The following is a 25,392-nucleotide window of genomic DNA, read 5'->3' as shown; positions in this document are numbered from 1 at the left end:
ATTTTACTATTTAAGCCTTATTTTTGTTTGGAATAACTCGTATAACTGTTGCGTTAGACTATCCAACAAAAAATGTTTGTAGTGTATTCAATTATCTAAACATTAAATTCTTTGTATCATTAAATACTATATTTCTATTTTTAGGTAGTTTAACATGTGCCCTTAGGGCACAAGTTAACATGACCCAAGTTATAATTATAAGCTTAGGGATGACAATGAGTAGAGTATGAGTAGGGTACTATATTACGTACCCGCGGTTTGAAAAAGTACCCATATCCGCGTGAGTAACAATCTTTGTACTCGTCCCCATACCTATGAGTACTTAAGTACTCATACTTGTATCCGTTACTCGCATTTTTGCTAAAAATAAATTGATCAATTATAAAATATCATAACGTTTTAATATAATTAATTTTTTAAAAAAGATTTTAGTGTTGACTCATAAAAATTATAAATAAAATTTTTACTAACCACATGTTAAAGTTCATTTTTTTGTTGACATATTCACGTTGTGTTTATATTATATTATAAATAAATATTTTATTAAAAATGTGTGGTAGTTTAATAGTGTTGCATTTTTTTAAATTGATATAAATATGTTATTATATAATAATGTATATAAAATAAATAAATAAAATATATATATATATATATATATATATATTATACAAGAAAACATCAATTTACCGACAAAATTTATTGACGGTTTAGGCCCTCTGTAAGTTTCTGGCGGCCTAAACCCCCAGTAAATGAAACAAACCGCCAAAAACTTAAAAAAATAATATTTAAGAAACTTTCTTTAACTTACTGGCGGCCTTAGCCGTCAAAAACTTATCAAATTTTTTCTTTAAACTTCTGGCGGCCTTAGCCGTCAAAAACTTATAAATTTTTTTATTCTAAAAATTGAGAGATACTAGGAGGGGGAAAAAATGAGGGGAGTTATTATTTTTTTATACACGTTTTAGATTCATCAAGTACCCACCACCTCTCACAAAGACACTCTCTCTATGCCAAAGTTACTCTACTGCAAGTCTGCAAAACAAGAAGAAGAAACAAGAGCAAAACCAAAAATGGGTTTTTCCTTCATCAATTTCTCTTCTCCACCATCAATTTCTTTGCCTTTTCATCATCATCAAACAAACCTCATCTTGTAGTGGAATTCCTTGGTGACACCTCTGATGAGATTCACGACGTGACTGAGGGCAGTATCGACGACGCGGAGGTTTTCCGGGAACCAAACGAGACATCGATCTTGAGTTTCTTCTTGCCATTCTCATCGGTGATATGAGATCAAAACCATTGTCATCAGATCTGGTCTTTCTTGTTCTTCTTTTAGCTATTCTTGCGGCGGAACAAAGCTTTTTCACCGGCCAAACCAGTATCATTTCTCATCCGATCTGCTTCTTCATCTCCCTCAGCTACCGATTTAAAACAAAGTTTTTCATTTTTTTTATTTAGTATTTTACAGTTAAATAAATAAAGGGGCAGAACAAAAAAATAAAATAAAAAAATTAAAGGGACATGTGATTACTGACATACATAGACACATTCTGATTTGCTTGCAAAACATAATATACATATATAATATATGGGCGGTGTATGCCGCCAGAAAAGTTAGAGAACAGCTGTATAACATTTTTTGGCGGTCTAGGCCGCCAATAAGTTTACCAACGAGCGTTTTATTGGTGAATTTTGGCCGCCAGCTGGCCGCCAATAAATTTGAATAAAGTGGCGGTTTTACCCACTTACAGAGGGTTTTTGGCCCTCAATAAATTGTGTTTTTCTTGTAGTAGGTACCTGTACCCGCACCAATACCCGTTCATTTTTGGGGTAATTACCCATATTCGTGCCCTTACCCAAAATGTGGGTTTTTACCCTACCTGTTATGGGTATTTTTTGTGGGTCCCCATTGGGTATGAGTCAAATTGTCATCCTTATATAAGCTACAATGAAAAAGTAGTTAATATTAGATTAAAAGTGAAAATGTCTCGTAAGTGTAGCTCAAATGGTAGCTACTAGAGACATTATTGAAGTGACCGGAGTTCGAACCCCGGATTCCACATTTCTCCATATTTATATGTGTGAGAGTCTAGCCAGTGCCACTATGCTACTTAACAAAAAAAAATTAAAAGGTGAAAATAATAATAATTTTAGACTAGAAAAGATTATACATTTTTTGTATAAACTAATTTTATTGAATATCAATGAATTTAGATTAAGTTTACACACTTTTTAAAACTTTTTATTTAAAAAAATTTATTTTGCAACTATGACACTTATAATAGTACAAATGTAGTAAATTGTTTTTGTTGGTCAAACTTCTTCATTATTTTGTACTGTATCTATTTTTTCATAAAATATATTTTTTTAAGATGATGGGATTAATATGTGGAGTGGGGAAAAAAGCAACGGATATGCAATTGGTTCTATTTTCTTTGATAGGGAAACATATTATAAATAAAAAAATATATAAATGGCCAAAAAGAAGTCAATAGTTCTTATCAAATGTCTGCTAAGGTCACTATAGAAAAGTAATTTGAGCTATTTTGAATTGATCAAAGAAGAAGCTTTCAAAATTCAAACCATAATACAAAGGCGATGTCGATATATTCAATAGTAGTGTGAAGCTTTGGTTCTATCGGAGTGACAAGTGACAACATGAATTTTGAGCACATTTTTTTTTTTGAGTGACTCTCAAATTATAGCGGGAGTTGTCCATGCTCACTGAGTACTTCAGAATTAGTGAAATTTGTTAACTGTCAAGTAAAAAAAAAATTGACGCAAATAAACTTATGACATTTCATTCATAATAATAATAATAATGGTAATATAATTAGGAATTACATCAAAAGTGTTGCGAGAAGCATGAGATAAGTTGCTCGTGCAAGAGCATGAGCGCTATCGTTTGTTTGACGCCTAGCAAAAACAACTTTAAAGTCGTTATAATAACGAAACAAAGTTCTACAATGTTGATTAATTGAACCATACTCCGAATAATTTGTTTGACATTTGTTAACATCATCCACAACCACCTTGCAATCCATCTCAAAGACTACCTTTCGGTAGCCCATATTATAGCAACCCGCTGGAGATCTTGATGCAAGCTCCAAGCTTCAGCTTCTGACGCTGACATATTGACATCTTCCTTTGCTGTCATTGCTGAAATAAAAGTGTCTGTCTCATCACGAAGGCAATCTCTCATACCTACCATTTGCTCTGTCACAAAGAGAGCTGCATCCAGATTACATTTAACATAATTCGACGGTGAGGGTTGCCACAAAACAGCTGAAACAACATGTTGTTGTTGGTGATGTTCTGTCTCAGTCGAAGCGCATGCCTGCTGCCAAGAATGCAGCGTGTAATTTGCTAGCCCCAGAACCTGTTCGACGGTTTCATATTTTGCCTCCCAAAGTTGTTGGTTTCTTTTCCTCCATAGGCTCCAAGCTGTTATAGAAAAAGTAACTAATTGTTGTGTGTTAAGGTGGATCCATAATCGCTGAAAAACATTAAAGAAAAAATAATAATAAATTTTTTTGGATTGGTCATAAGATTTTGTAAGGTATTCCATAAATTAACACTTCGCCAACAAGATATACTATTCGCACAATCAAGAAACAAGTGCCAATTATATTATGTATATCTTTGGCATACCACACAATTTGAATCACAAGTGACTCCTTTGCTCATCAATGTCAAGTAAAAGTGATTGTTCACGTTTTAGCTAGAACAATTATCTCATGATATATAATTTTAACACTGTCGTTAAGTATAAAATAAGAACAAAATTTCCGCTGCCCGTCAATGGTGAATAATTTCCAACGGAGAACATATTATGGATATATAAGGTGAATCTTTGACTATCTGTTTGAGAAGTCTAAAATTTTTATCACTTAAACCAATTCGTTACCGGTCATTAATTTAAAATTTAAAATTAGTTAAATTAAAAATGATCAACTCTCTCTATTGGTTCCTTAAAAAAAACTCTCTCTATTGGAATTTTTTTATAAAATAATGTAGATCAATGGTCAATATCTCCACATTATTCTGTCAAGTTTTTTTTTTCGATTAAGAGAATTCGTTTCTATTTAATTTTTCATTTATTGGAATGTTATTTTGCGTACAAATTAGTTATTTATAGAAAGAGAAAAATACATTTATGATGCGTTCACTTTAGACGCAACATATATATATATTTAAGATCTTAATCTTAAAATTCAAAAAATCAAAATAACTAACTGATAATCCACTTGAGTTGGTCGGGTGATACTGACTTGGGATTTGAGGGTATGTTCCGCCTTAAGGTATCAAGTTTGATTCTCTCTTATACCAATTTGGATAGACTAATTTCAGGTAATATTTATCGGTTTATATAAGTATGAAAAAGGAAGAAAATATAAATTTATGATATTTCCTCTTATTTTTGGGTATTCGAAGGAAAATATTAAAAATAATTTAAACGAATTGGCACATAAAATAGTAAGAGAATGTCTTTTTGTACTCTCCTAAATAGGGACGCCAACATGACCGAGAATGAACGAGAAGTACTTTACCACACAATTCTCCACCATTTGAAATGATCCCCATACTTGTCCTCATTCCCCGTTTCGGAGATAATTCTTCCTCCATCTCCATTCTCGTGGATTTTCATAGTTTCCTCGGGAATCCATCAACATTAAAAAAATTATCAAGTTTCTATTATGTTCAATTATATTAGATGTAAAAAAAGTTTAATCATAAAAAAAATAAAAAAATAAAGACATTAATGTAAGTCTTGTGAGTTGTTGTGACAATGATAAACATCACATAAAAATAAAATTATGGACACATTTAGTGAAAATATATATAACATATAAAGTACTTAAATATAAAGATTATTATAATAAAATGTTCAGAGACAAAGTCTTCACGGGACGAAAAATAAAATCACATCCTCATCTCCATACCTCCTTCGACGAGACTTTTTTCTCAATCTCCATCACATAAAAAAAAAAAAAAAAATCTGTTTTTGAATATGAGACAATCCCTGCAAAAATCCTTAGGAAAATACTGGATATGACGAAACAGTAGATGACGAAAGACAAGAATAAAATTTGGTGCATTGATTTTATTAACCACCCACCCATGATTTCTATGAAACAAGAAAATTATAGTTTTGAGTTGTTTAAATTGTTCCACGTGTGCATTCTTGCCTTTCGTTTCTAGATTCCTTCGTACTATATAGCAATGCTCAAATCCTTATTCTATAACAATATATAAAAAGGACAGGTGAGTTTGAGATGGATTTTTCAATATACCTATTTTACCCTTAACTTAGTTTCAGAACTTCCATCAACTAATCAGTTATTTTTTTTAAGAAAATTCAAATCATAAAAATGTGAATAAGTGGGAAATAGGTTGCCTATACATGAATAAGTGGCAAATGAGTTGCCTACATCTATACTATGGTGAGTTTGTTAATACATATATACTATGTGCCTAACTTATGTACCAAAAAAAAAAGTGGTTAGTTTGTTAATAAAAGATTTTTGTTGCTAAAAAAATATGTGTTTTATGTTATGGTGAGTTTGTTATTAAAAGATTTTTGTTGCTACTAAAAAAAGCAAGGGTAATGTTGGTATTATGAAAAGTCTACGCAAAAACTCATGTATTGTCTTTATATATAGTATAGAATAGATATAGATGAAAAAACTATTAAAAAAAAGAGTGGTAGTTAGAGGAAGTTAAGGGTAATTATAGAATAATTAAAAAGCCATAAAGGAAGTTAATTGAATAATTAAAAAGCCATAAAGGAAGTTAAAGACAAAATGGACCAAAAAAAAAAAGTCACCCCAAATTCTCTTATCACCTTTATATATTGTTATAGATAAAAATATATAAAAAGGATAGGTGAGTTTGAGATGAATTTTTCAATATACCTATTTTACCTTTGACTTAGTTTCACGACTTCCATTAACTAATCGGTTATTTTTTATAAAAAAATTCAAATCATAAAAATGTGAATAAGTGACAAATGGGCTGCTATACACGAATAAGTGGCAAATAGGTTGCCTACATCTATACTATAAAAAGGATAGATGAGTTTGGGATGAATTTTCGATATACTTATTTTACCCTTGACTAGGGGTGGCAAAACGGGTCGGGCCCGCCGGGCTGACCCATTTAACCCACCATTTTTGGCGGGCCGGGCTGAGGTTTTCAGCTCGCTACCTTAAGGTGGCCCGCCCCCGCCTAACCCGTCTAAAAAACGGGGTGGGGTGGGGCGGGGCGGGTTAGCCCGCGGGCTTTTTAATTTTTTATATTTTTTTACTTTTACTGAAAATTGGGCTTGGAATGAGGAGCCAAAATCTCAATCCAGTAATATTTTTCTCTTATATAAAACTTCACGTTTCTTTTTCTGCCAAAATTAGGGTTGTTTGTTTCATTCATTCATTTCATCCGCCGTCGTGCTCCCTTTATGCTAGTATTTATCATTTTATCTTATATTGTAATGAATTACTTATTAACTTAGTTGATGTTTCTGTTAGTTTAATTAAGGGTAATTGTAAGTGTTAGTTTAATTAAGGGTAATTGTAAGGAATTACTTATTAACTTAATTAATGTTTTTGTTAGTTTAATTATCCCTATTCTCTGCTGCAATGTTCTATCAACTCTTAATTATCCTTATTTTCTGTTAGTTTAAAAATAGGAGGTAAGAATTTTAAGGAATTGTGAAGTTATAATTCAACCTGCTTAACTTCACAATCTTCTCTCAATGCAATCTGCTAGTATTTTTTTTAACATCAACTAGGAGATAAGAATTGAGAAGTTATAATTCAAACTATTAAAAAAAAAAGTATTTGGCGGGCCAGCCCGCCAACTCGCCAATAAACGGGCGGGCTTGAGTTGTTGAACCCGAACACCTAAGTTGCCCCGCCCCGCTTTTGGGCGGGCTTAAACGGGCGGGCCTAAACGGGGCGGGCATGCCCACTTTGCCACCCCTACCCTTGACTTAGTTTCACAACTTCTATTAACTAATCGATTATTTTTTATAAAAAAATTCAAATCATAAAAATGTGAATAAGTGGCAAATGAGTTGCCTATACATGAATAAGTGGCAAATGGGTTGCTTACATCTATACTATATATAAAGATGATACAAATATTTTTGATGTCGACTTTTCATAATACCAACAATACCTTTATTTTTTTAGCAATAAAAATCTTTTATTAACAAATGCACCATAACATAAAACATGTCTTTTTTTTTAACATAAGTTTGGTACAGGCAGACGCGGAGCACGTCTGTCTGGCCCGCGCTAGTTACATATAAAATTGACATTCCTAGTGTACTTCTAAACTTATGAGTCGCCCTTGAACCAGGGGCAAAAAAGAAATTCTCTCTCTCATATACTAGACGTATTAGGGAAGACCCAAAAAAATAGAAAAATTGGCCTAACTTTCATTTCATTTACATTTTTTTGGTCAAGTTTCATTTTCATTTCTACTCCTCACAAACTCAAACGCTTCCTTCTAAACAAACAAAAGCACCATTGGATCTTATGCGCCACCAAACCAAACATAGTTTACACGAACCAACCAACCATCCAACAAACACAAAATCAACCAATCATCACTGCCTCGTGCACTGCGCGAGCGAGAGTGAGTGATGATACCATAGAATAAAGATCGATCGTGTGTAATTATCATCAATTCAATTCAATTTGATCTAACAACAACAATGGTAGCAGGAAATGGTGATATATGGAAAGCTCATACGGCTATGGCAATCGTCCAGTTATTCACCGGTGGTTATCACGTTATTACAAAATTAGCTCTTAATGTTGGAGTCAACCAAATTGTTTTTTGTGTTTTTCGTGATCTTCTTGCTCTCTCTATTCTCGCTCCCATCGCTTTTTTTCGTGAAAGGTATTCTCTTTTTCAATTTCAATTTCCATTTCATTATTCTCATTATTATTTCTATCATTTTTGTCTTTAGAAGAGTATGTTTAATTTATTCTGTCAAATTATACATGCATACATACATACCCTTATTCATATCTAGATATTTCTTCCTAGACAATACGACATACGACATACTCAATATTTAATTTAACCAAGGATATAATTTGTCTCAACTTGTACACAAATCTTAGCTCAACGGCCAGAAATGCCGAAATTGCTAGGTTGGACGCATGATCGGGGTTTGAACCCCGGTCCCTCTACTTTGTGTGTGCGAGTTCCCAATGGCTTGCCATTTCGTCTGTCTACCCAAAAAAAATTGTCAATTCATATGATAAAAGGCTGCAAGGACATTTGATATGTTGGGATGCGGGTTTGAACTTGCAATTCCCCACTTCTCAGCACTTAGTGTGTGTGTGTGTGTGTGTGAGTTTCGGTGCTAGGCTCTTTTAAAACCAAAAAAAACTTATGTCAAGTTGCTTATGTCATGTTGGTTATGTGCCTCACTAAAAAGATGCAACAAAAAAAAAAAAAAATTAAAAGGCACATCCCCTAAAATACGTGGAAGTAGTACATGGTTGTTGTAAAGCTTGTTTGTTTCCGTGTTTGAAATTCACGTCCAAGTAAAAGGTAGCTTCATTGTATTCGAGTGTTTGTAGCTTTCTGATGTCAAGCCAAACATATCATTAGTCTAATTTTAGTGAGGTACATGACCAAGAGGACTTGAGCAACCCAACTTAAGTTTTATTCTTTAAGGTTCCTATTGTTTGATTGAACTTTATTAATTACAGTGTTGTTAATCGTGAGTTGTGGAAAATAGCGGTTTATTCGCATTTTGATGAGTTGCAACACTATAGCTGCCTTTTTACAAGAATGTGTACTAGATAGTGGAAGAATAGGGGTTTCTTGAAATTTCACTATGTTATGGTGCTGCTATAGCCGCTGTTGGTCAATACTGATTAGTTATCATCTCAAGTTTGATCCTAGAACTGCTCTAATGCATATAGTGTTTTCAATTATGAAGGTGACTGCTAGTTTTGTTTTCCGGCAGCATAGTATACGTACATTTAACTCTGCAATTGTTACATATTCAAACTTCGGAAGTGATATTTTAACTTTTTGCAACTCTTTTATATCATATTCTTGTCATCTGCACTTTATTTTAATGCACGAGTATCCTAATAATGTTATGTTGTCTTGTCTGTAGACGTACACGGCCGCCCCTAACCAAACGCTTTGTAACATCATTCTTCTTTCTTGGATTAACTGGGTAAGGTTCTCTATGTAGTCACATATTTGCTAGTTTTATTATGTTTGAATTATATCCTCTTTTATTGATGCATTGGTATTGTGCTTTGTCATTTGTGCTCAGGATATTTGGAAATCATCTTTTGTTTCTTATTGGTTTGAGCTATACTAATCCAACTTATGCTGCTGCAATTCAGCCAGCTACTCCAGTCTTTACATTTGTTTTGGCTATCATGATGGGGTTAGTTTCTCTCTTTACAATTTCTGTGTGTGACCTTGTGTTGTGTGTTCATTTTGTGAGTTCACTCTTTTTCTGTAACACACAACACAACCCACGCTAATGTTGCACAGAAATCTGCACCTTAATTAAATTCAGATACACCAGGACATATGGTAATCCGTACCTTAATTAACTTATTCATGCAGTACAGAAAGAGTGAACTTGCTAAGATATGAAGGTCTGGCCAAGGTTGGAGGAATTTTTGTCTGTGTTTTGGGTGCCTTGGTGATGGTTTTGTACCGTGGTCCAGCACTGATAGGATATTCAGAAATGGACCTTATATCGCACAGTGAAATAAGTGCAAGAGGTCAACCAGAGCCTTCTGGATGGTTAGTTAGTGGTTTAATGGAACTTGGATTAGACCATTTTCATGTTGGGGTTTTGTGCTTAATAGGAAACTGCATGTGCATGGCTACTTTTCTATCAATTCAGGTACATATCTTTTTTATGCACTTTAAATGATTGTTGATTACAGCCGCATTTAGTTAAAGAATAAAATAGTGATCACTGTCACTTGTCTCTGTTACTCATTTGTTAAGCGAATAATCCCCAATTCCCATATATTACACACATTTGATGACTCTAAGAGTTATAGTTGTATGGGCTGGACCATATGGCTCAGTTGGAAAACCTGCAAACTAGCCTCCATGGCTGTCTGTTTAGAGCTGTGGTCCTTTTTTCACATCAACCTGATCACACCTGCTCGACTTAGCTGAACCCACTTGACCTATTTTGATCTTGCAGCTATATATTTTGAAATATTAAACTCTTTGCTGGTGATGGAGATGCTAACTAATAACTACCACAAAGTCACAGTCCTGATATTGCCATTGCCATCTTAAAGGGGTTTCAGGTCATGTTGTTTGGTATATAGTCATGGAGATACTGCAGTTGGGGGATTGTTTGATGTTGATTAGGTTAATCCTTTGATTACTGGAGATCAACTTATGGTTACTGTTCTTGTTGGAGGTAACCTTGAGGGGATTATGTTCCAGCTTATGCTGAAATGCCGAATGTCTGACATTAAAATATATGTTCCAGCTAGAGGGGATTTTCAGAAATAGCCAAGTGTTATTGGGCTAGGCATATCCCTCCTGACTCCTGTAGTGTCTTTATTTCTTAGTATAAATATAGAGACAGGGAAACTAACAGCACTGAGTCATTTTGATATTTGTCACATGTTGACGTCTTATTGGATGACCTCCAAAAGTTGTCATTCTTGTTTTCAGATTGAATGATTTATTAGCAGAGTTGCCATTGTCATTCAAAATTTCTTCATTGATCAGATTACATATGTTTGCTCCTTAACTTTTTTGAAAATTTATGGTGCTATTGGATTATTGCATATATGAAATGCTTAACGTATGATCGTGAATTATTTTCAGGCTCCGTTATTAAAAAAGTATCCTGCAAACCTATCTGTCGCAGCGTATTCTTACTTCTTTGGAGCTTTACTGATGGTAACTACATCATACTTTGTGACCGATGAGTCAACTGATTGGCGTTTGACACAGTCTGAAACATTTGCCGTTTTATATGCTGTGAGTAACTAGAATTTGAAATCAATCTTCAATGTCTTTAGTCATTATTAGTTATTGACTTATTGCTAATCATTTTGGTCCATATTCACTAGTGATTTTTCTTTGATGCATAAAATTTCAGTTTTTTGTGTTGTTGTAATGGAAGCCATTCTAAATAAATCCGTATTAGGAGTCAATGGTGTTATAGTACCACTTTTTTTCAAGGCAATTCAAGTTTTGCAAGTGAGGAAAATAAAACAAGATCCACTTTTTTATAAGCTTCCCTTAATTTTGTCATTTAACTTTGGATTTAATTGTGCATCTATTACTGTTAGCACGCTTTCCTCTATTTGCAAACCGTATGGTGCCACTTCCACCTGTTAGAAACCTGAAAATGTACCCCATTATGGCATTATTTAATACATTCTCATCTAATTTGGAGAAAAACCTTTGGCTGGAGCAGCATAGTTTTGTAGTTGGTTTACCTGTTGTTCTGCTGGTTTCTTCTTTCTATACTAGAGTGGGAAAAACACTTAGCGGACAGATGTGAAACAGGTTTTTGAATGTCAATGAAATTCGTATGTTGGCTGGGGTAAAGCAATTAGGCTGTGTTTTTCTGACCCAGAAAAGAACAGGACCCAAGTTCTCAGCATTTGTAAAATGTTGCAGTGCCTGGCTATTGGGTGGAGATTGGATAGCTCATATTTAAAATTCATTAAATCGAATTGAAAATAAAACTTGAAATCTGAGCATCCGGTCTTGATCCTACAGCTGAGATTGCGACTACTGAAAATGTAGACTGTAAGAAATTTATTTCTAAAAAAGTACAAGTCTCTTCTATTCCTACATTTTAGAACTCTCGTCTTAATATCAACTTTTAATAAATTATTTGAAGGATTTTTTGCATGTAGTTTGTTAAAAATGTTTTTCGGGTTTGTTCAGGGGATTATTGCATCTGCTCTTAATTATGGAATCATTACATGGAGCAACAAGATCTTGGGCCCAGCCATGGTTGCCCTTTATAATCCACTTCAACCTGGGGCGGCGGCTCTCCTGTCTAGAATTTTTATTGGAAGTCCAATTTACATGGGAAGGTACATCTCCTAAATTTGCGCTTATTGATGCATTGTTGTCTAAGAATCATTTTCCACAAATCTTGCAAATAACTGAGTTTTTGAACAATTAGGCTGTGTTTGTATAGTCATATTTTTCTGAATTTTTGTCCATGATGAGAACAGTGTCTTAGGTGGATCTCTGATCATTACTGGTCTGTATGCGGTTACTTGGGCATCATATAGAGAAAGACAGGCAGCTGCTGGAGTTATTTCTCATCATGTCTCTAAATGGGAATCACTTCGCAAGACTTCGTTTCCCAGAATTAATATTTTCTCTGGCTCCCCAAAGCCTTCGGATTGACGAAATCAATTCTGGAATGCTGTGTAAAAAGTTGTGTCATAATTCTTTTTTCTCTTATTGCTATCCTACATATACATATAGCTGGTTAGAAGAACTAAAATTAAGAGAATCGATGCTCTAATTTTGTAGGACACATTTACAACAATTCGACAAGGGTATCCGTTACTTGTAAAAATTACTTCAAGCGAGTTTTGGTTTGAAACTCTGCTAAAATCACTTTAAGACTTTAAAATATCACAAAATGGTGTCGTGACTTATTTTGAACGTATATGTTTATTTATTTTGGCCTCGCTTTCATCTACTTTTTTTTTTGGGGTTTACTCAAACTCCTCACCACTAGACCAAATTTAGTAGCTTCACTTTCATCTAACCTTGCTACTTAAATACTATATTCCAAATTTTTGAAAGTTTCCTATTTGAACCATACAAATTATCAAATAAACTGATGACAAAAGTGACCGTCTAGGTAGTGATGACAAAAAGTTGTACCTACAAAGTATATGTAGATAAAACTTGCTACGAAGATGGGGAACAACTACTTGTAGTGTTTAGTAAATGGGGGTGGGGACGAGGGTTAAGGTACTTGTATATGTTTGCATCTATAGGGGTGTAAGCGGATCAAATAAAATCTATTAAATCGAAAATTCAAACTATACTAAACTGGAATAAAGCTGATCTTTTCTGGTTAAGTTTAAAAACAAAATCGAGCCAAACCAATAAAAATCGAGGTGGTTCAGATTGGTTCTTGGCTTTCATTTTAAAAAACCTCAAAATCGATGAACCGAACCGATGTATATCATTAAGCTTATGTTGCCCAACATATGACTGAAAATGTAAGAGCTATATGCAAGTTGGATTGCAAAGTCAAAACCATCAAATCTAAGGATGCCGACACAAAAGAGGTGAAGTCGAAGAATTATGGAACACCATCGTAAATGCTTGGTAAGTTGTGGTGAACTCTCCTTCTTTGGAATTATTACATGCAGATTATGTTGTAGAGTTCAAAAAGGTGTGTGAAAATTTTCCAAAGTTTCTCAAATATGTTAAAAGTATCATATTATATCAATTGGAGGAGAAAATTGTAACGGCATGGGCAATTCGTGTTTTGCATTTTGGCAACACAACAACAAACCGAGCTAAAACAACACATCGTCGGTTGAAAAAAATATTTGTTGGATAGTAAGGGTGATTTGGCCAAGGGTTGGAAAGTGATGCACAATATGGTCTCATCCTACAAATACTTATATAGGTAGGTTAGTCTCGCAACACCCTAATTCCACTAGTTGATTTTAGTAAGGTCTTGTAACTTGTAAGTGCTATAGGAATATCATATTGTTGACTCTTATTAGTGAATAAGGTGGAGCTGACCAAGTATAGCAAGAAAGCTCTATTCTCATATTTCAAGCCTTTGTTCAGTTTATCATAGAAAATTTGTTGAAGCCATGCAAAGGATACATGAGACCTTTTCAATCACTCAAACTCACCAAAAGCATCTTCTGAGTCTACTCCAAGGAACTCATTCACCATATCAACTCTTTAGACAACCCCAACACTTTTTTTCTCTCTCTTCGAAAACTTTCTTTGCCTTCTCTCTAAGAAAATCTCAGTCGCGCCTCCTCTACTCTAAATCCAAATCCTCACCGCAAAGATGTAGCTCCTCTTGTGGTGGTGCGATGAGTCTCACCTCCGCACCACCGTCACCCTCTCTTCTTTTTTTTCCGGTGTGTGCTGCTCGTGATTCTTTCTTCGTTTTGGGTTCTGGTCTCCTCGCCGGAGGATGGGTTGGTGTGTAGGAAGGTGGTGGTGACGCCGCTGTGTTTGGTTTCGAGTTTGGATCGTTCATATCAAGCTTGGGTTCGTGTGGTGGGATTTGCCTGTGAGATCTGTCTTGGTCGCTTTAGCTGGTTGTGGGTGGTGCGATGGTTGGCGGCGCCGCTGGCTTCTCTTGGCTTGTTTAGGACGGATCTCCTGGTTCTGGTGTGTTTGGTTGCTGATGAGGTAGGATCTTTCATCTACTTTGGTGGTTTGGAGATTACAGGAACTTCTGGCTGTTTATGTTGTTTGGTGTGGGATGGGGTGGTGGTGGTTGGAGGTGTTGCGGTGTTGATGCGGTGGGGTTTGGCAGTTCCGAGGCAAAGGGGATTGCAGATTTTGTTCTGCAGGTAGTGGGTGTTAGGCTTCTGGCGTTTGGAGGAGTGGATTGTTTCGGTGGTTTTGGCGGTGTTTGGGTTTCATAGGGGTTTTGGAGGAGTGGATTTTTTGTCGCTGTTGGCTCTGTTTTGACCGGGTCTTTTGGTATTGGTGTTACAGGTATTGGGGTTGTAGTGTTCTGACTTTGTTTCAGGCATAGATGGGTTTATGGGTATCAGTGTGTTTTGTGGCTATGTTCTGGTGCTGCACTTGTAGCTTTGGGCTTGGGTGGTTTTGGTGATGGCGTGCCGCCGATGGGTTGCTGGTTTTGTTTGGATTTTGCGCCGGTGGTTTTCGGCTATGTAGTGTTTGCAATGGTGGGTGTGTTTTACTCTCGTATGGCGTCGGTGGCTGGTTTGTTGCGGTTCAAGAATATTATTCTATCCGTCAAAACTCTGTCGTTGCTTTCTTTCGTGAGTCTTCGCCGACAGTCACACAATCAGATCGCAAATGTAGACTTTTTGCTTATACCAGATGCTTCCAGCGACCTCCACCGAGCCGGATGCGTTGGTGGGTTGCAGTTTGCTAGGATCTGTGTGGAGTGTGTTTAATTGTTGGCGTTTTCTTTTGTTTGAAAAGGACTGATTCGACAATGGTGTTTTCAGTGGGAGATGTTTCTATGCTGCTTCACTTCAGTTTCATTGTTTCGTTTTTGGTTTTAGGTTGTATTGTATGGGGAGGATTGAGATTGTTGTTTGGCTAAGGTGTTTCCATCACCTTGAGTCGTTTCTTTGTTTGTTTCGACAATCCCTTATACTTCTTGTTTAGGGATTTTGTCCATTAATAAAATTTAGCCGATTAAAAAAAAAAAAGACAACCCCAGCACATGGTTAAACAGCTTACCATCGAGTGGAATATGAAGCAGACAAGATATATCATCTAAAAAAATAGTCATCTTTCCAGATGGAAGATGAAAGTTGTTGGTCGGTCTCAAGATGTCGTCTCTCTGTATATACCGTCCCTCTACTACATTGCAAAACCATTGAAGAGTACTATCGATTTTATTGAGGTCTATCATCTTTTTTCCGTTGTTGACACACTTAAGCGTTATTTGGAGATACTGGAAAAATAGTAACGAAAACATAAATAGGAAAATTTAAAAACTTAAATTTAAACCTAAATTTTCTTCACATGATAAACTTAAATTATTAATATAACGGATAATAAACTTAAATTTAACCTATATTTTTTCCTCTTATAGCGACTGTAACATGCTTAGCAAATTGTGGGAGAAGCGACGAATTAGGCAGACCTCCACCAAAACCCTGATAAAAATGAAAAGATACACTTGTTCCTTCAGCAAATTGTGGAGGCCCATCATTGTGTTTCTGGCTGTGGAGAGGTTGAGTCGACTCCGCACTTGTTCTTCTCTTGCAACATTTTTGGTTCTCTTTGGCCTCTTGTCAGCTCTTGGATTGACTCTTCATTGGTGACTGCTCAGGTTCCTTCAGAGCATTTTGTTCAGTTTACTGTTTTAGCGGGTGGTCTTCGAGCTCGACGTCCCTTCATGCAACTCATATGGGTTGCTTGTGTGTGAGTTGTGTGGACCGAAAGAAACTACAGGTTATTCAAAGGCTCGGCAATCTCTTTACATTCTATGTTGGACAAGATCAAGACTTTTTCCTACAGGTGGTTGAAAGCGACGAGTAGTACCTTAACTTTGAACTGACATAGTTGGTGGTCTAGTCATATGTTTTGCTTGAGTCTTGTATAGTTTCTTTTGGTTTGTATTTTGACTCTATTGTATCCTTACTCAGTCTCTCTTGACACACCTTGTGCTGGAAAATTTTTTTATTGATATATATATATCATTTTGCCTTGTTCAAAAAAAAAAACGTAGCGAAAAGATAAAAATGAAAACAAGAAGCACGGGCAAGAAATACCGGGGCACCAAAAGAAATTCTCAATTTCTTCTTTTTGTTCAATGTAGCCCAACAAAAACCATTTTGACCAAAAGAAAAAGCCCAATAAAAACCATAACTGTAAAATTCAAAAAACAAAAAACAAAAAACGAGTCTTCTTCTCTGTTTTCACCTCAGCTCTGTTCTGCAGAGAGATCTGTGCAACTCCATTTCTCTCTCTCTCTCTCTCTCACACACACACATCACTCTCCATCTCTCTTCAAACTCCCAACACTACAATCTCATTTCTTCACCCCCAGATCTCATCACTACACCCCCACCCCCATCACCATCATCATCATCAACAACTTCTTCAACAACTAAATCTCACTGTAATCAACAATTCACATTTCAGAACCCTAATTCACACCAATCACAATGCAACGAAATGCATCAACATAACCACCACAACAACCACCGTCACAATCTCTCTCTCATAACCACAAATCGCCATGGTCTTTGGCAAAACCTCCGGCGCCAAAAGCAATCTCCGAATCTCATCTTCTCTTCAAGATCTCACCTCTTACCGTCACCTCGATCCACAAAATCCAATCTCAACCGTCAATTCAATCAACCAACAACAACAACAACAACTGCAACAACAACAACAACAACTTCTTCAGAACTCAACTTTCTCCAAAACAAAACCAACCCAAATTCCAAACCCGACCCGTAAAAAATGTTGCAAACCCATCACACTCATCTTATGCTTCCTCATCTTCATTCTCCTCATATACGTAATTTCAACACTCGTTTATTCTCATCGAAATTCAGGTAAGTACTACGTCGTTTTGGATTGTGGTAGTACTGGAACTCGTGTTTACGTTTACAAAGCTGAAATTGAACAAAAATCACAAGATAGTTCGATTCCGATTTCGGTTACTTCGTTGAGAAACGGTTTACAGAAAAAACGCGGTTCACAAAGTGGTCGTGCTTATGATAGAATGGAAACTGAACCGGGTCTTGATAAACTGGTTCATAATGTAACTGGTTTAAAAACTGCTTTGAAACCGCTTCTTAAATGGGCTATGAAACAGATTCCAGAAAATTATCATAAAAGCACTTCGCTTTTTCTTTATGCTACTGCTGGTGTTAGAAGGTTACCAAATGAGGATTCAAAATGGTTACTTGATAATGCTTGGAATGTTCTTAAAGGTTCGAGTTTTGTTTGTAGGAAAGATTGGGTTAAGATTATTAGTGGGACTGAAGAAGCTTATTTTGGGTGGATTGCATTGAATTATGATAGTGGTATTTTGGGTGTTAAACCTAGGAAAGAGACTTATGGTGCACTTGATTTAGGTGGGTCTTCTTTGCAGGTTACTTTTGAAGGTGATCAAAATTTGAATAGTGAAACTAGTTTGTTTGTTAGGATTGGTTCGGTTAATCATCATTTAACTGCTTATTCTTTAGCTGGGTATGGTCTTAATGAAGCTTTTGATAAATCTGTTGCTTATGTTTTTAAGAAAAATAAACTTGGTTTAGGTGGGACTGTTAAACATCCTTGTTTGCAAAATGGGTATAAGAGTCAATATACGTGTTCTCGTTGTTTGGCTGTTGAGAAAGAAAAGGAAGTGGAGAGTCCTAAAGTAGTTAATGGGAGTGTCAATGCTGTTGGTGGTGGAAAAGGAGTGTTGAAAACGCCGGTGAGGCTTATTGGTGCGCCCAATTGGCAAGAGTGTAGTGCCATTGCTAAGGTTGCTGTTAATTTGTCTGAATGGTCTGATGTTGATCAAGGTCTTGATTGTGAAGTGAATCCTTGTGCTTTGCGCGAGAATCTTCCTCGCCCGTTAGGTCATTTTTATGTGATTTCTGGATTTTTCGTGGTGTATAGGTTTTTCAATTTGACTTCTGAGGCTACTATTGATGATGTGTTGGAAAAGGGTAGGGAATTTTGTGAAAAAAAATGGGATGTTGCTAAGAAAAGTGTTGCTCCACAGCCTTTTATCGAGCAATATTGTTTCAGGGCACCTTATGTTGCTTCTTTGCTGAGAGAGGGTTTGCATATTACTGATAGACATATAACTGTTGGCTCTGGAAGCATTACTTGGACACTTGGGGTGGCTCTGTTGGAAGCTGGGAAGTCTTATTCGACCAGATTTGGTCTTCAGGGATTTGACTTGGTTCAGATGAAGATGAATCCTCTGATTCTTATTCCCATTTTGTTACTTTCTCTTATTCTTTTATGTTGCGCTTTATCATGTGTCCTCAAATGGATGCCAAGATTTTTCCGGAGGCAATATCTTCCCCTTTTCAGGCATAACAACCCGTCCAGTGCATCTGTTCTTAAGTCTCCTTTATGGTTCAAGAGTTGGAGTCCAATTATTTCTGGTAAGCTATTTACTCTAATTATTTCTTACATTTTATCACAACTTAAACAACAAATGGATTTTTTTCTTAGTCTTAATTGTTAGTGTTTTTTTTTTTTGGTGAAATTAATTGTTAGTGTTACCCCATATATTTTACAACTAATGACTCCATAAATTTAATTCCATGAGATTGCTGACCATCAACAGCTAGTGACCTTTTGTGTAATTATTTATACGTAATTGTCATATATTCTTCTGGATACAAACTGTGAATTATATAATTCTAAGACTGCATTGGAAGTTCCCTCTATGGTTTTTTCAATTGGATTCTTGATTTGTGAAATATCTTATGAATGATATTGTTGGGATGTTTGAACTAAGAAACTGATTTATTTATAACTGAAGGAGGAGTGCTAGGGTCACACCCTTTAACACACTCCCTTAAACACACCCACACATGGAAAGCCAAGTCAGCAATTTTTTTTATTTATTTTACTTGTTAACCGGATGTGCAGGTTAAAACCGACAAACCTTTTTGTAATTTTTTTTATTTTTATAATTTATCTTTGTCTCTTTGACATTGCCATTTCCATGACCACAAGCTCCATGATTTTTCCTATCTATTCATCTGGCACTTCAATTATCGGCTACTAATTACTCAGTCGCAAGCTCTTGTTGTCATTTCGATTAATTGCCATCATTTTATCGGGAGTTCCGATCTGTTCTGTCGTGCTCTGTTAGCGGCAACCATCTCTGTTGTTAGCTCTGTTCCGTTAGCCGCATTGTTCTGTTGCCATCGATTTGAGCCGCACCGTTTTGTCGGGAGTTCCGATCTGTTCTGTCGCACATCAATCTTTGTGTTTTTTTCCTTCCATATCTAAATCGTCTTCTCTACTTTTTAAATGGATTTTAAACCAGGGTATATTGAACTAATTGAAGCATAGCATCATCGATTGTGGCATTCTTTTTGCGTTTTAATTAAAAATTTATATAACATTACTTTGGTGGATTGTTTAGATTTCATTGAGAATTTGGGAAAGATATTTCACTCATTTTTGCAAGTGACATTGTTTCTATAATTTTGTGTGTGCAGAAGCTTTCAAATTGTGTTTAATAATTTAGGTACAAGATTGACTTGAACATAGTAGAAGTTTCCAGAAAGTGAAAAAAGGGTGGTGGTGGAGAAGGTTGAATAAAGAAGATGAAAAGTTTAAATAATTATTAATAAAAAATATAAAATAAATAATTACAACCTGTATAAGAGAAACCGGTTCCCAGTTAAATGAATAAGAAAAATAGGTGATGTGGTCAATTATGATTGGTGTGTTATAAGAGTGTGTTAGAGAGTGTGACACTAGCACTTCTCTAACTGAAGAATAGTTGCTAGTGTGAAGTTCTCTCTTTTCGTGTGAACTAGAGTAAGGCAAATCTATGTAGGCACCTCAGTGCAGTATTTGAAACAAAATTATTTTCTTAGTAGCTTGATCCATTGTTTGGGAAGATCAATGTCCCAGACTCCCAATCGTTCTTGTTAGATTGATCCATTGTTTGGGAAGATCAAATAGCTGTCATACCATAACCATATACTTATATTACTATCCTTTTATACAATTAATTAGATAGCTACAACAGCTTTGTCCTCAAGGCTAAGATTAGGAAATTAGAGTGGTATGATATATATGTTCTTGCCTTTTCACCTGACTGACCATTGGTAAATCACCACCCTGCATTGAACAATTTCTGATTCCACGTCATCGTCTACAACCATGTCCTCACCACTTGTCAAGTTAGTTTGTAGATGATAGTTTCCAACAGCATTCTTAAGTAGCTAGACATGAAAAAGCTGAAGTTGGATGCAACCTCACCTTATCTGGCAATCATTTAAAATGGGTCATAATATCTTGCTTCCCGTTTCTGGTGGATCCTTCTAGAGCTTATTCGCTACCTATGGGTCCTCAGTCCTCCGCCCTCCCGCCCTCAGGTCAAGAAAGGTATTAGCACCCCTCGTAAAAAATACTTGTGCGTTGGTTGATTTTATTTATGAAAATTATTAGTCGCTCATGCTGGGGAGATGGTACCCGTTTAAGAAAAAAAAGATTAAGTGCACTTGGGCGCGGAAAAAATAATAACATTTAACGGGTTGAGATTGATTTTAATGGAGCATGAATATTCGGCCGAAAGCGAGGTGTCTACCTCGTTCCTAAACATTCGGGGAAGCGTCGGGTGTCTACCCAATTTTTCCTTTTTGGTCGATTAACTCTTAATATTTATTCTTTATTATTACTATGTTTATTAAATTAAATAAAAAAATGACTTTTAGAATAACTTTTTATTGTTTTTTTTTTTTGACGCAGAATTGTTATTGTTGTTAGGACTTAGGAGTATTCTTAAAGGGGTAAATAAATTGGTTTTAGAATCCAAAATACCACAAACAGCCTAATTGAAAAGAATAAACAAATAAATGAATAAAACAACAAACAAAGCAAGATGGAAACAGATCAACAGAGAAAGAAAGTGTGCGCGAGAGAGAGAAACTGAACCAAGAGGGAGACTGCTGACAGCGGAAGTTCCGGTGATGATGTGATTGCAAAAGGGGACGGGCGGCGGCAGTGGGATCTTCTTTCTCCTCTTCTCCGTTTATGTTTCTATTTCTTCTTTTTGTTTGCTTCGGTGATTGGTTTGGGTTATGGTGATTCTAGTGGTTGTTAATGGTGGTGGTCGTGATTAAGGATGATAGAGATGGTGTTTTTGTGTGATGGTAGTTGTTTGAATGGTTTAAGGTTGAAGGCAGTAATTATGATTTGTGTTCTGTTTCTCAATTTTTGCTTCTCGTTTTTTGTGGTTTTTTCTGATCTCCCTCACTCTGATTTTTCTTCTGTGATTTATATCAAAAGAATTAGGTAGGGTTTAAGTAGTCAAAAAAGGTAAGGACAACCTCTTTAATTTTTGATGCAAATTTGGAAAGAAACTAAAATGGAAGCTTGAATCAAGGGGGTGAATCGGCGCTGCTAGCTGTGTTATGCGTGTTCTTCTTGCTTTTTTTGTTCGACTTTATTTTTTATTTTTTGTTACTAATAATGATAATAATAAAAAATAAAAAGATGGAAAAGGTGGGATTCGATCCCAAGAACCTTGCATTCAAAACTCCTTAAATAGCCATGGATGTATGTTATTGTAATTGTAATTGGCCCCCACTAATATATTTTGTTACAAGTTGCTGAATAATTTTATTTATACTCTCATAAAAATTAAGTGTTGCCCCCACAAAAAACTAGTGAATAATTTTATTTGTGAAGAATGATACGAGGGATAAATTGTTGAATGATCATTTGGTCACAAATTCTTGAAAATGAAAAAAAAAAAAATACAATAATTTTAAAATATGAAGACACTAGGGAAATATAATTTGTAAATATTTAGGTATCTTCAATTTTTTGGTGTGAAATGGGAAATGGTATAGTTTTTCTAATCTCCGGACTCCGATATCTTGCTTGTTGATAATTATATCATTATTTTATCACATATTCTTTGATAGATTTTTTATTTGAACATCTATAGTATATAATCTTGCCCCACTAAACAATTTTTTGTGAACCTGTCCCTATATAGTGGCTAATCTAGCTATAGTGTTTTCGTTTTTTAGGGTCGGCCTCTCTACGCCACTATTAGGGGCCTTTAATTATGATCTCTATCTAATACTATCTCTCCACTGCCTCAACTGTTATTTAAGAAACCGAGTGATAACAGAAGGCTTTCTGCCATAAACTGCTCTAAATGGGGTTTGGCCTATGGAAGCATGAGATGAAGTATCATGCTGAAATTCGGCCTATAATTCCGCCCATGGCACCCAATGAGCCCAATAGATTTGCTGTTCAGCAGCTAAACATTTGAAATAGCCCTCGAAACCAGTGCTCAAGACTTCACTCTGCTTATGGGCGATAGCAAGAAGTGATGGAATTAGCAAGAGACAACATAGGAAACAATTAGTGATAGAATCATGTAATGACAGGTATTAGGAAGTTTAATGGCAACTATTAGGTAGTTGGGATTAGAAAATAACTTTTATAGTTGTTGATTAGTATATATTTTTTGTAATTTGGTGTGATTCAATTCTACTTTATTCTATTTAAATTGGTGTCCCGTCGTTATTCAATCCTATTTCCTTATATTTAAATTGGTGTTGTCATTATTCAATTCTATTTCCTTTATTTAAATTGGTGTTCTATCAAGAACACATTTTAAACATGGTACAATGCAATCTGAAAATGCTCCTGCAAAAATGACCGATGAGTAAAAGCATATTGATCACTAATACTGGGTGTAGGAAGTCCATGAAGCCGTACTATCTCCCTAGAAAACATAGTAGCCACTATCTTGGCTATATAAGGGTGTTTAATAAGATTACATAAGCATATTTAGACAACCGGTCTACTACCACGAAAACAGTTATACATCCTTTGGTTTTAGGAAGTCATGTAGTAAATTTTTTAATGGTAATGATATATTCTCATATTAGATCCAGTATAGGCAATGGCTGAAGTAGTCTCCCAAGGGGATGTGGCTACATGTTTGTGCCTTTGACACATCGCAGGACTTTACCAAATCCTCAACTTTTTGCTTCATTGTCCAATAGAGATTTTCTGGTAATCTTTCTAGGTCCTTGAAAAACCTGAATCTCCACCCAAAGGAGCAGAATGAAATTCCTTTAGGATTAATTAGTGCAATGTAAGACGATGAAGCTAATATAACAAAGTCTATAAGAGGATCCTGGATTCATTATATTTGGTTCAAACTTGGAGCATCAGCCATCTCTATTCATTTCCCACCATTGCATTTTCTTAACTTGTATGTTCCGGACTTCCGGTTTGATGGACAAATGCCAGAAAAAGTAAGATGGTTGTCGGAAATTTCAACATTTTAAGCCTTACGTGTTCATGTAGTTTTTAGATTTATGAATATTGATTTAATCCTTGCACTTGGGATGTTGAACTTGAACTTATTTTCCTTGTTAACGTAACATATAATATGTTGTAAAGAGGGTATATATAAATATAATAATCAATGCTGAGTGCTAATTACACACTCAAGCATTTCATAAATCCCTTTATACAATCTGTATAGAGTGTTGGAAATAATTCATGATTGAGCTTTGAAGATAATGTACCTATGTTATTGTAGGAGAGTCAAGAATAAAGACACCACTCAGCCCAACAACAATCATAGGTTCACAAGATAGACCATTTAGCTTGGGACATGGCCTTGGTGATAACAGTGGCGGCATCCAGTTGATGGAATCTTCTTTTTACCCGACAGCTAGTGGTGTCTCACACAGTTATTCCTCTGCCAATTTAGGGCAGATGCCATTTGAGAGTAATAATACAGGGACCTTTTGGCCGCCCCACAGAAGTCAGATGCGTCTGCAGAGTAGAAGATCACAATCTCGAGATGACTTGATTTCGTCAGTGGCTGATGCACACATGGTGAATGTTTAGGACGTCATCTTCTGGACATTGGTATGATTACACTAATATCTTCTGGAATGTTTGCATTTTGAAATAGAAAAACCCTTTTTTCTGTTAGTTTTGCTTCATCTATTCTTCATAGGTATTCTTTTCAGTAACATAAGAATAATTTATTATAGTATATACTAGTAAAGCATATGCATTTTTTTATGGATTGTTCTTTCTATACTTATATCGAAGTTATTTGCCCGAATATCTTGTCATTGTACTGTCATCAGTGACGATTCTTGTTCGTTAAAGGATACTTTGGGGTCCATACTATGTGTTATTTTTCTCTAAATATTCACTGCAAATTGTAAAGGATTTCTACATGTCCCAGCATTTCAGTATTTTACATGGAGATGACTGCAGAGGCTAAAGAAGAGCTGGCAAGAATGTTTAATTCCAAACTAATTTGCTTCTCTGGATCTCATTTCAAAGCCAAATTCCTCCGACAAGATTCCTTGCACAAACGAGCACTTTTGTTCCATCATTCCTTCAGTAGTGGCTACTGATGTCTCCATGCTCTGCCTCGACTGTACAGGTTTCCGGTGACCGTAAGCCTTCAAAGCACCCGAGTCCAATGAGCATGAGAAGCTCATCATCAACTTGCTAAGATAAATTAATTTGTGACTTTGTTTTCATACCATTTTTTGGACTAATAAATCACTATTACTTACTATATATAGAATCTCCCCTTTGTTTCAAAGTGAATGATGACTGAGAAAAACACTTTGAAAACATAAACCATAGGGAGATGTTGTAACATAATACTATAATGCTCACATCTTATACATCTAATAATTTAATTTATTTGCATTTTGTTACCAATTTAGTCTCTAAACATATTACGTAAACTTAAATTTATTATTCAGTTCATTTTTTTTACTCGAATGCATTTATATAAATTATTTTATGTTTAACTAACTCTTATTCAATATTAAGTAAAATTACTAAAAGAGTATAAGTAATTAGATTATCAAATATAAAGAACTTTTTGCTTATATTAGATCGGAATATTGAGTATGATCCATACTCAAAAACGATGGATGCAGCTATCAAAAAAAAAAAAAAACGATCACAAGTGGTCCA

At 35.4% G+C, this 25,392-nt stretch overlaps 2 protein-coding genes across 3 annotated transcripts; both read left to right on the top strand.

Moving 5' to 3' along the window:
- The first annotated feature begins 7,427 nt into the window (after positions 1–7,427).
- LOC123881453 (WAT1-related protein At4g19185-like) lies at positions 7,428–12,615 on the top strand. The gene is made up of 7 exons (XM_045930155.1): positions 7,428–7,905; positions 9,146–9,208; positions 9,311–9,427; positions 9,613–9,898; positions 10,852–11,007; positions 11,929–12,080; positions 12,225–12,615. The coding sequence occupies exons 1-7, from the start codon at positions 7,718–7,720 to the stop codon at positions 12,400–12,402; spliced, it is 1,140 nt and encodes a 379-aa protein (XP_045786111.1). The 5' UTR covers positions 7,428–7,717; the 3' UTR covers positions 12,403–12,615.
- Positions 12,616–16,558: 3,943 nt separating this feature from the next.
- On the top strand, positions 16,559–25,131 carry LOC123881451 (probable apyrase 7). 2 transcript variants are annotated; one of them, XM_045930153.1, is made up of 3 exons: positions 16,559–18,821; positions 23,978–24,312; positions 24,641–25,131. In XM_045930153.1, exons 1-2 carry the CDS (start codon positions 16,946–16,948, stop codon positions 24,289–24,291), a joined length of 2,190 nt encoding a protein of 729 aa, XP_045786109.1. In that variant the 5' UTR covers positions 16,559–16,945; the 3' UTR covers positions 24,292–24,312; positions 24,641–25,131. The 2 variants fall into 2 exon arrangements, with proteins under 2 accessions (XP_045786109.1, XP_045786110.1); XM_045930154.1 differs by having other exon boundaries at positions 16,577–18,821; positions 24,649–25,131.
- Positions 25,132–25,392: the final 261 nt, after the last annotated feature.

Source organism: Trifolium pratense, linkage group LG4 (genome assembly GCF_020283565.1).
Source record: "Trifolium pratense cultivar HEN17-A07 linkage group LG4, ARS_RC_1.1, whole genome shotgun sequence".
NCBI lineage: Eukaryota > Viridiplantae > Streptophyta > Magnoliopsida > Fabales > Fabaceae > Trifolium > Trifolium pratense.
Note: the sequence above shows the minus strand (reverse complement) of the source record. Positions and strands in the feature narration are given on the sequence as shown.

Coding starts and splice junctions, on each gene's coding strand:
- LOC123881451 (XM_045930153.1), top strand. CDS start 16,946: ATGGTCTTTGGCAAAACCTCCGGCGCCAAAAGCAATCTCCGAATCTCA. Junction 18,822..23,977: donor TTGGAGTCCAATTATTTCTG/GTAAGCTATTTA, acceptor ATGTTATTGTAG/GAGAGTCAAGAATAAAGACA.
- LOC123881453 (XM_045930155.1), top strand. CDS start 7,718: ATGGTAGCAGGAAATGGTGATATATGGAAAGCTCATACGGCTATGGCA. Junction 9,428..9,612: donor GTTTTGGCTATCATGATGGG/GTTAGTTTCTCT, acceptor TTATTCATGCAG/TACAGAAAGAGTGAACTTGC. Junction 12,081..12,224: donor AGTCCAATTTACATGGGAAG/GTACATCTCCTA, acceptor TGATGAGAACAG/TGTCTTAGGTGGATCTCTGA.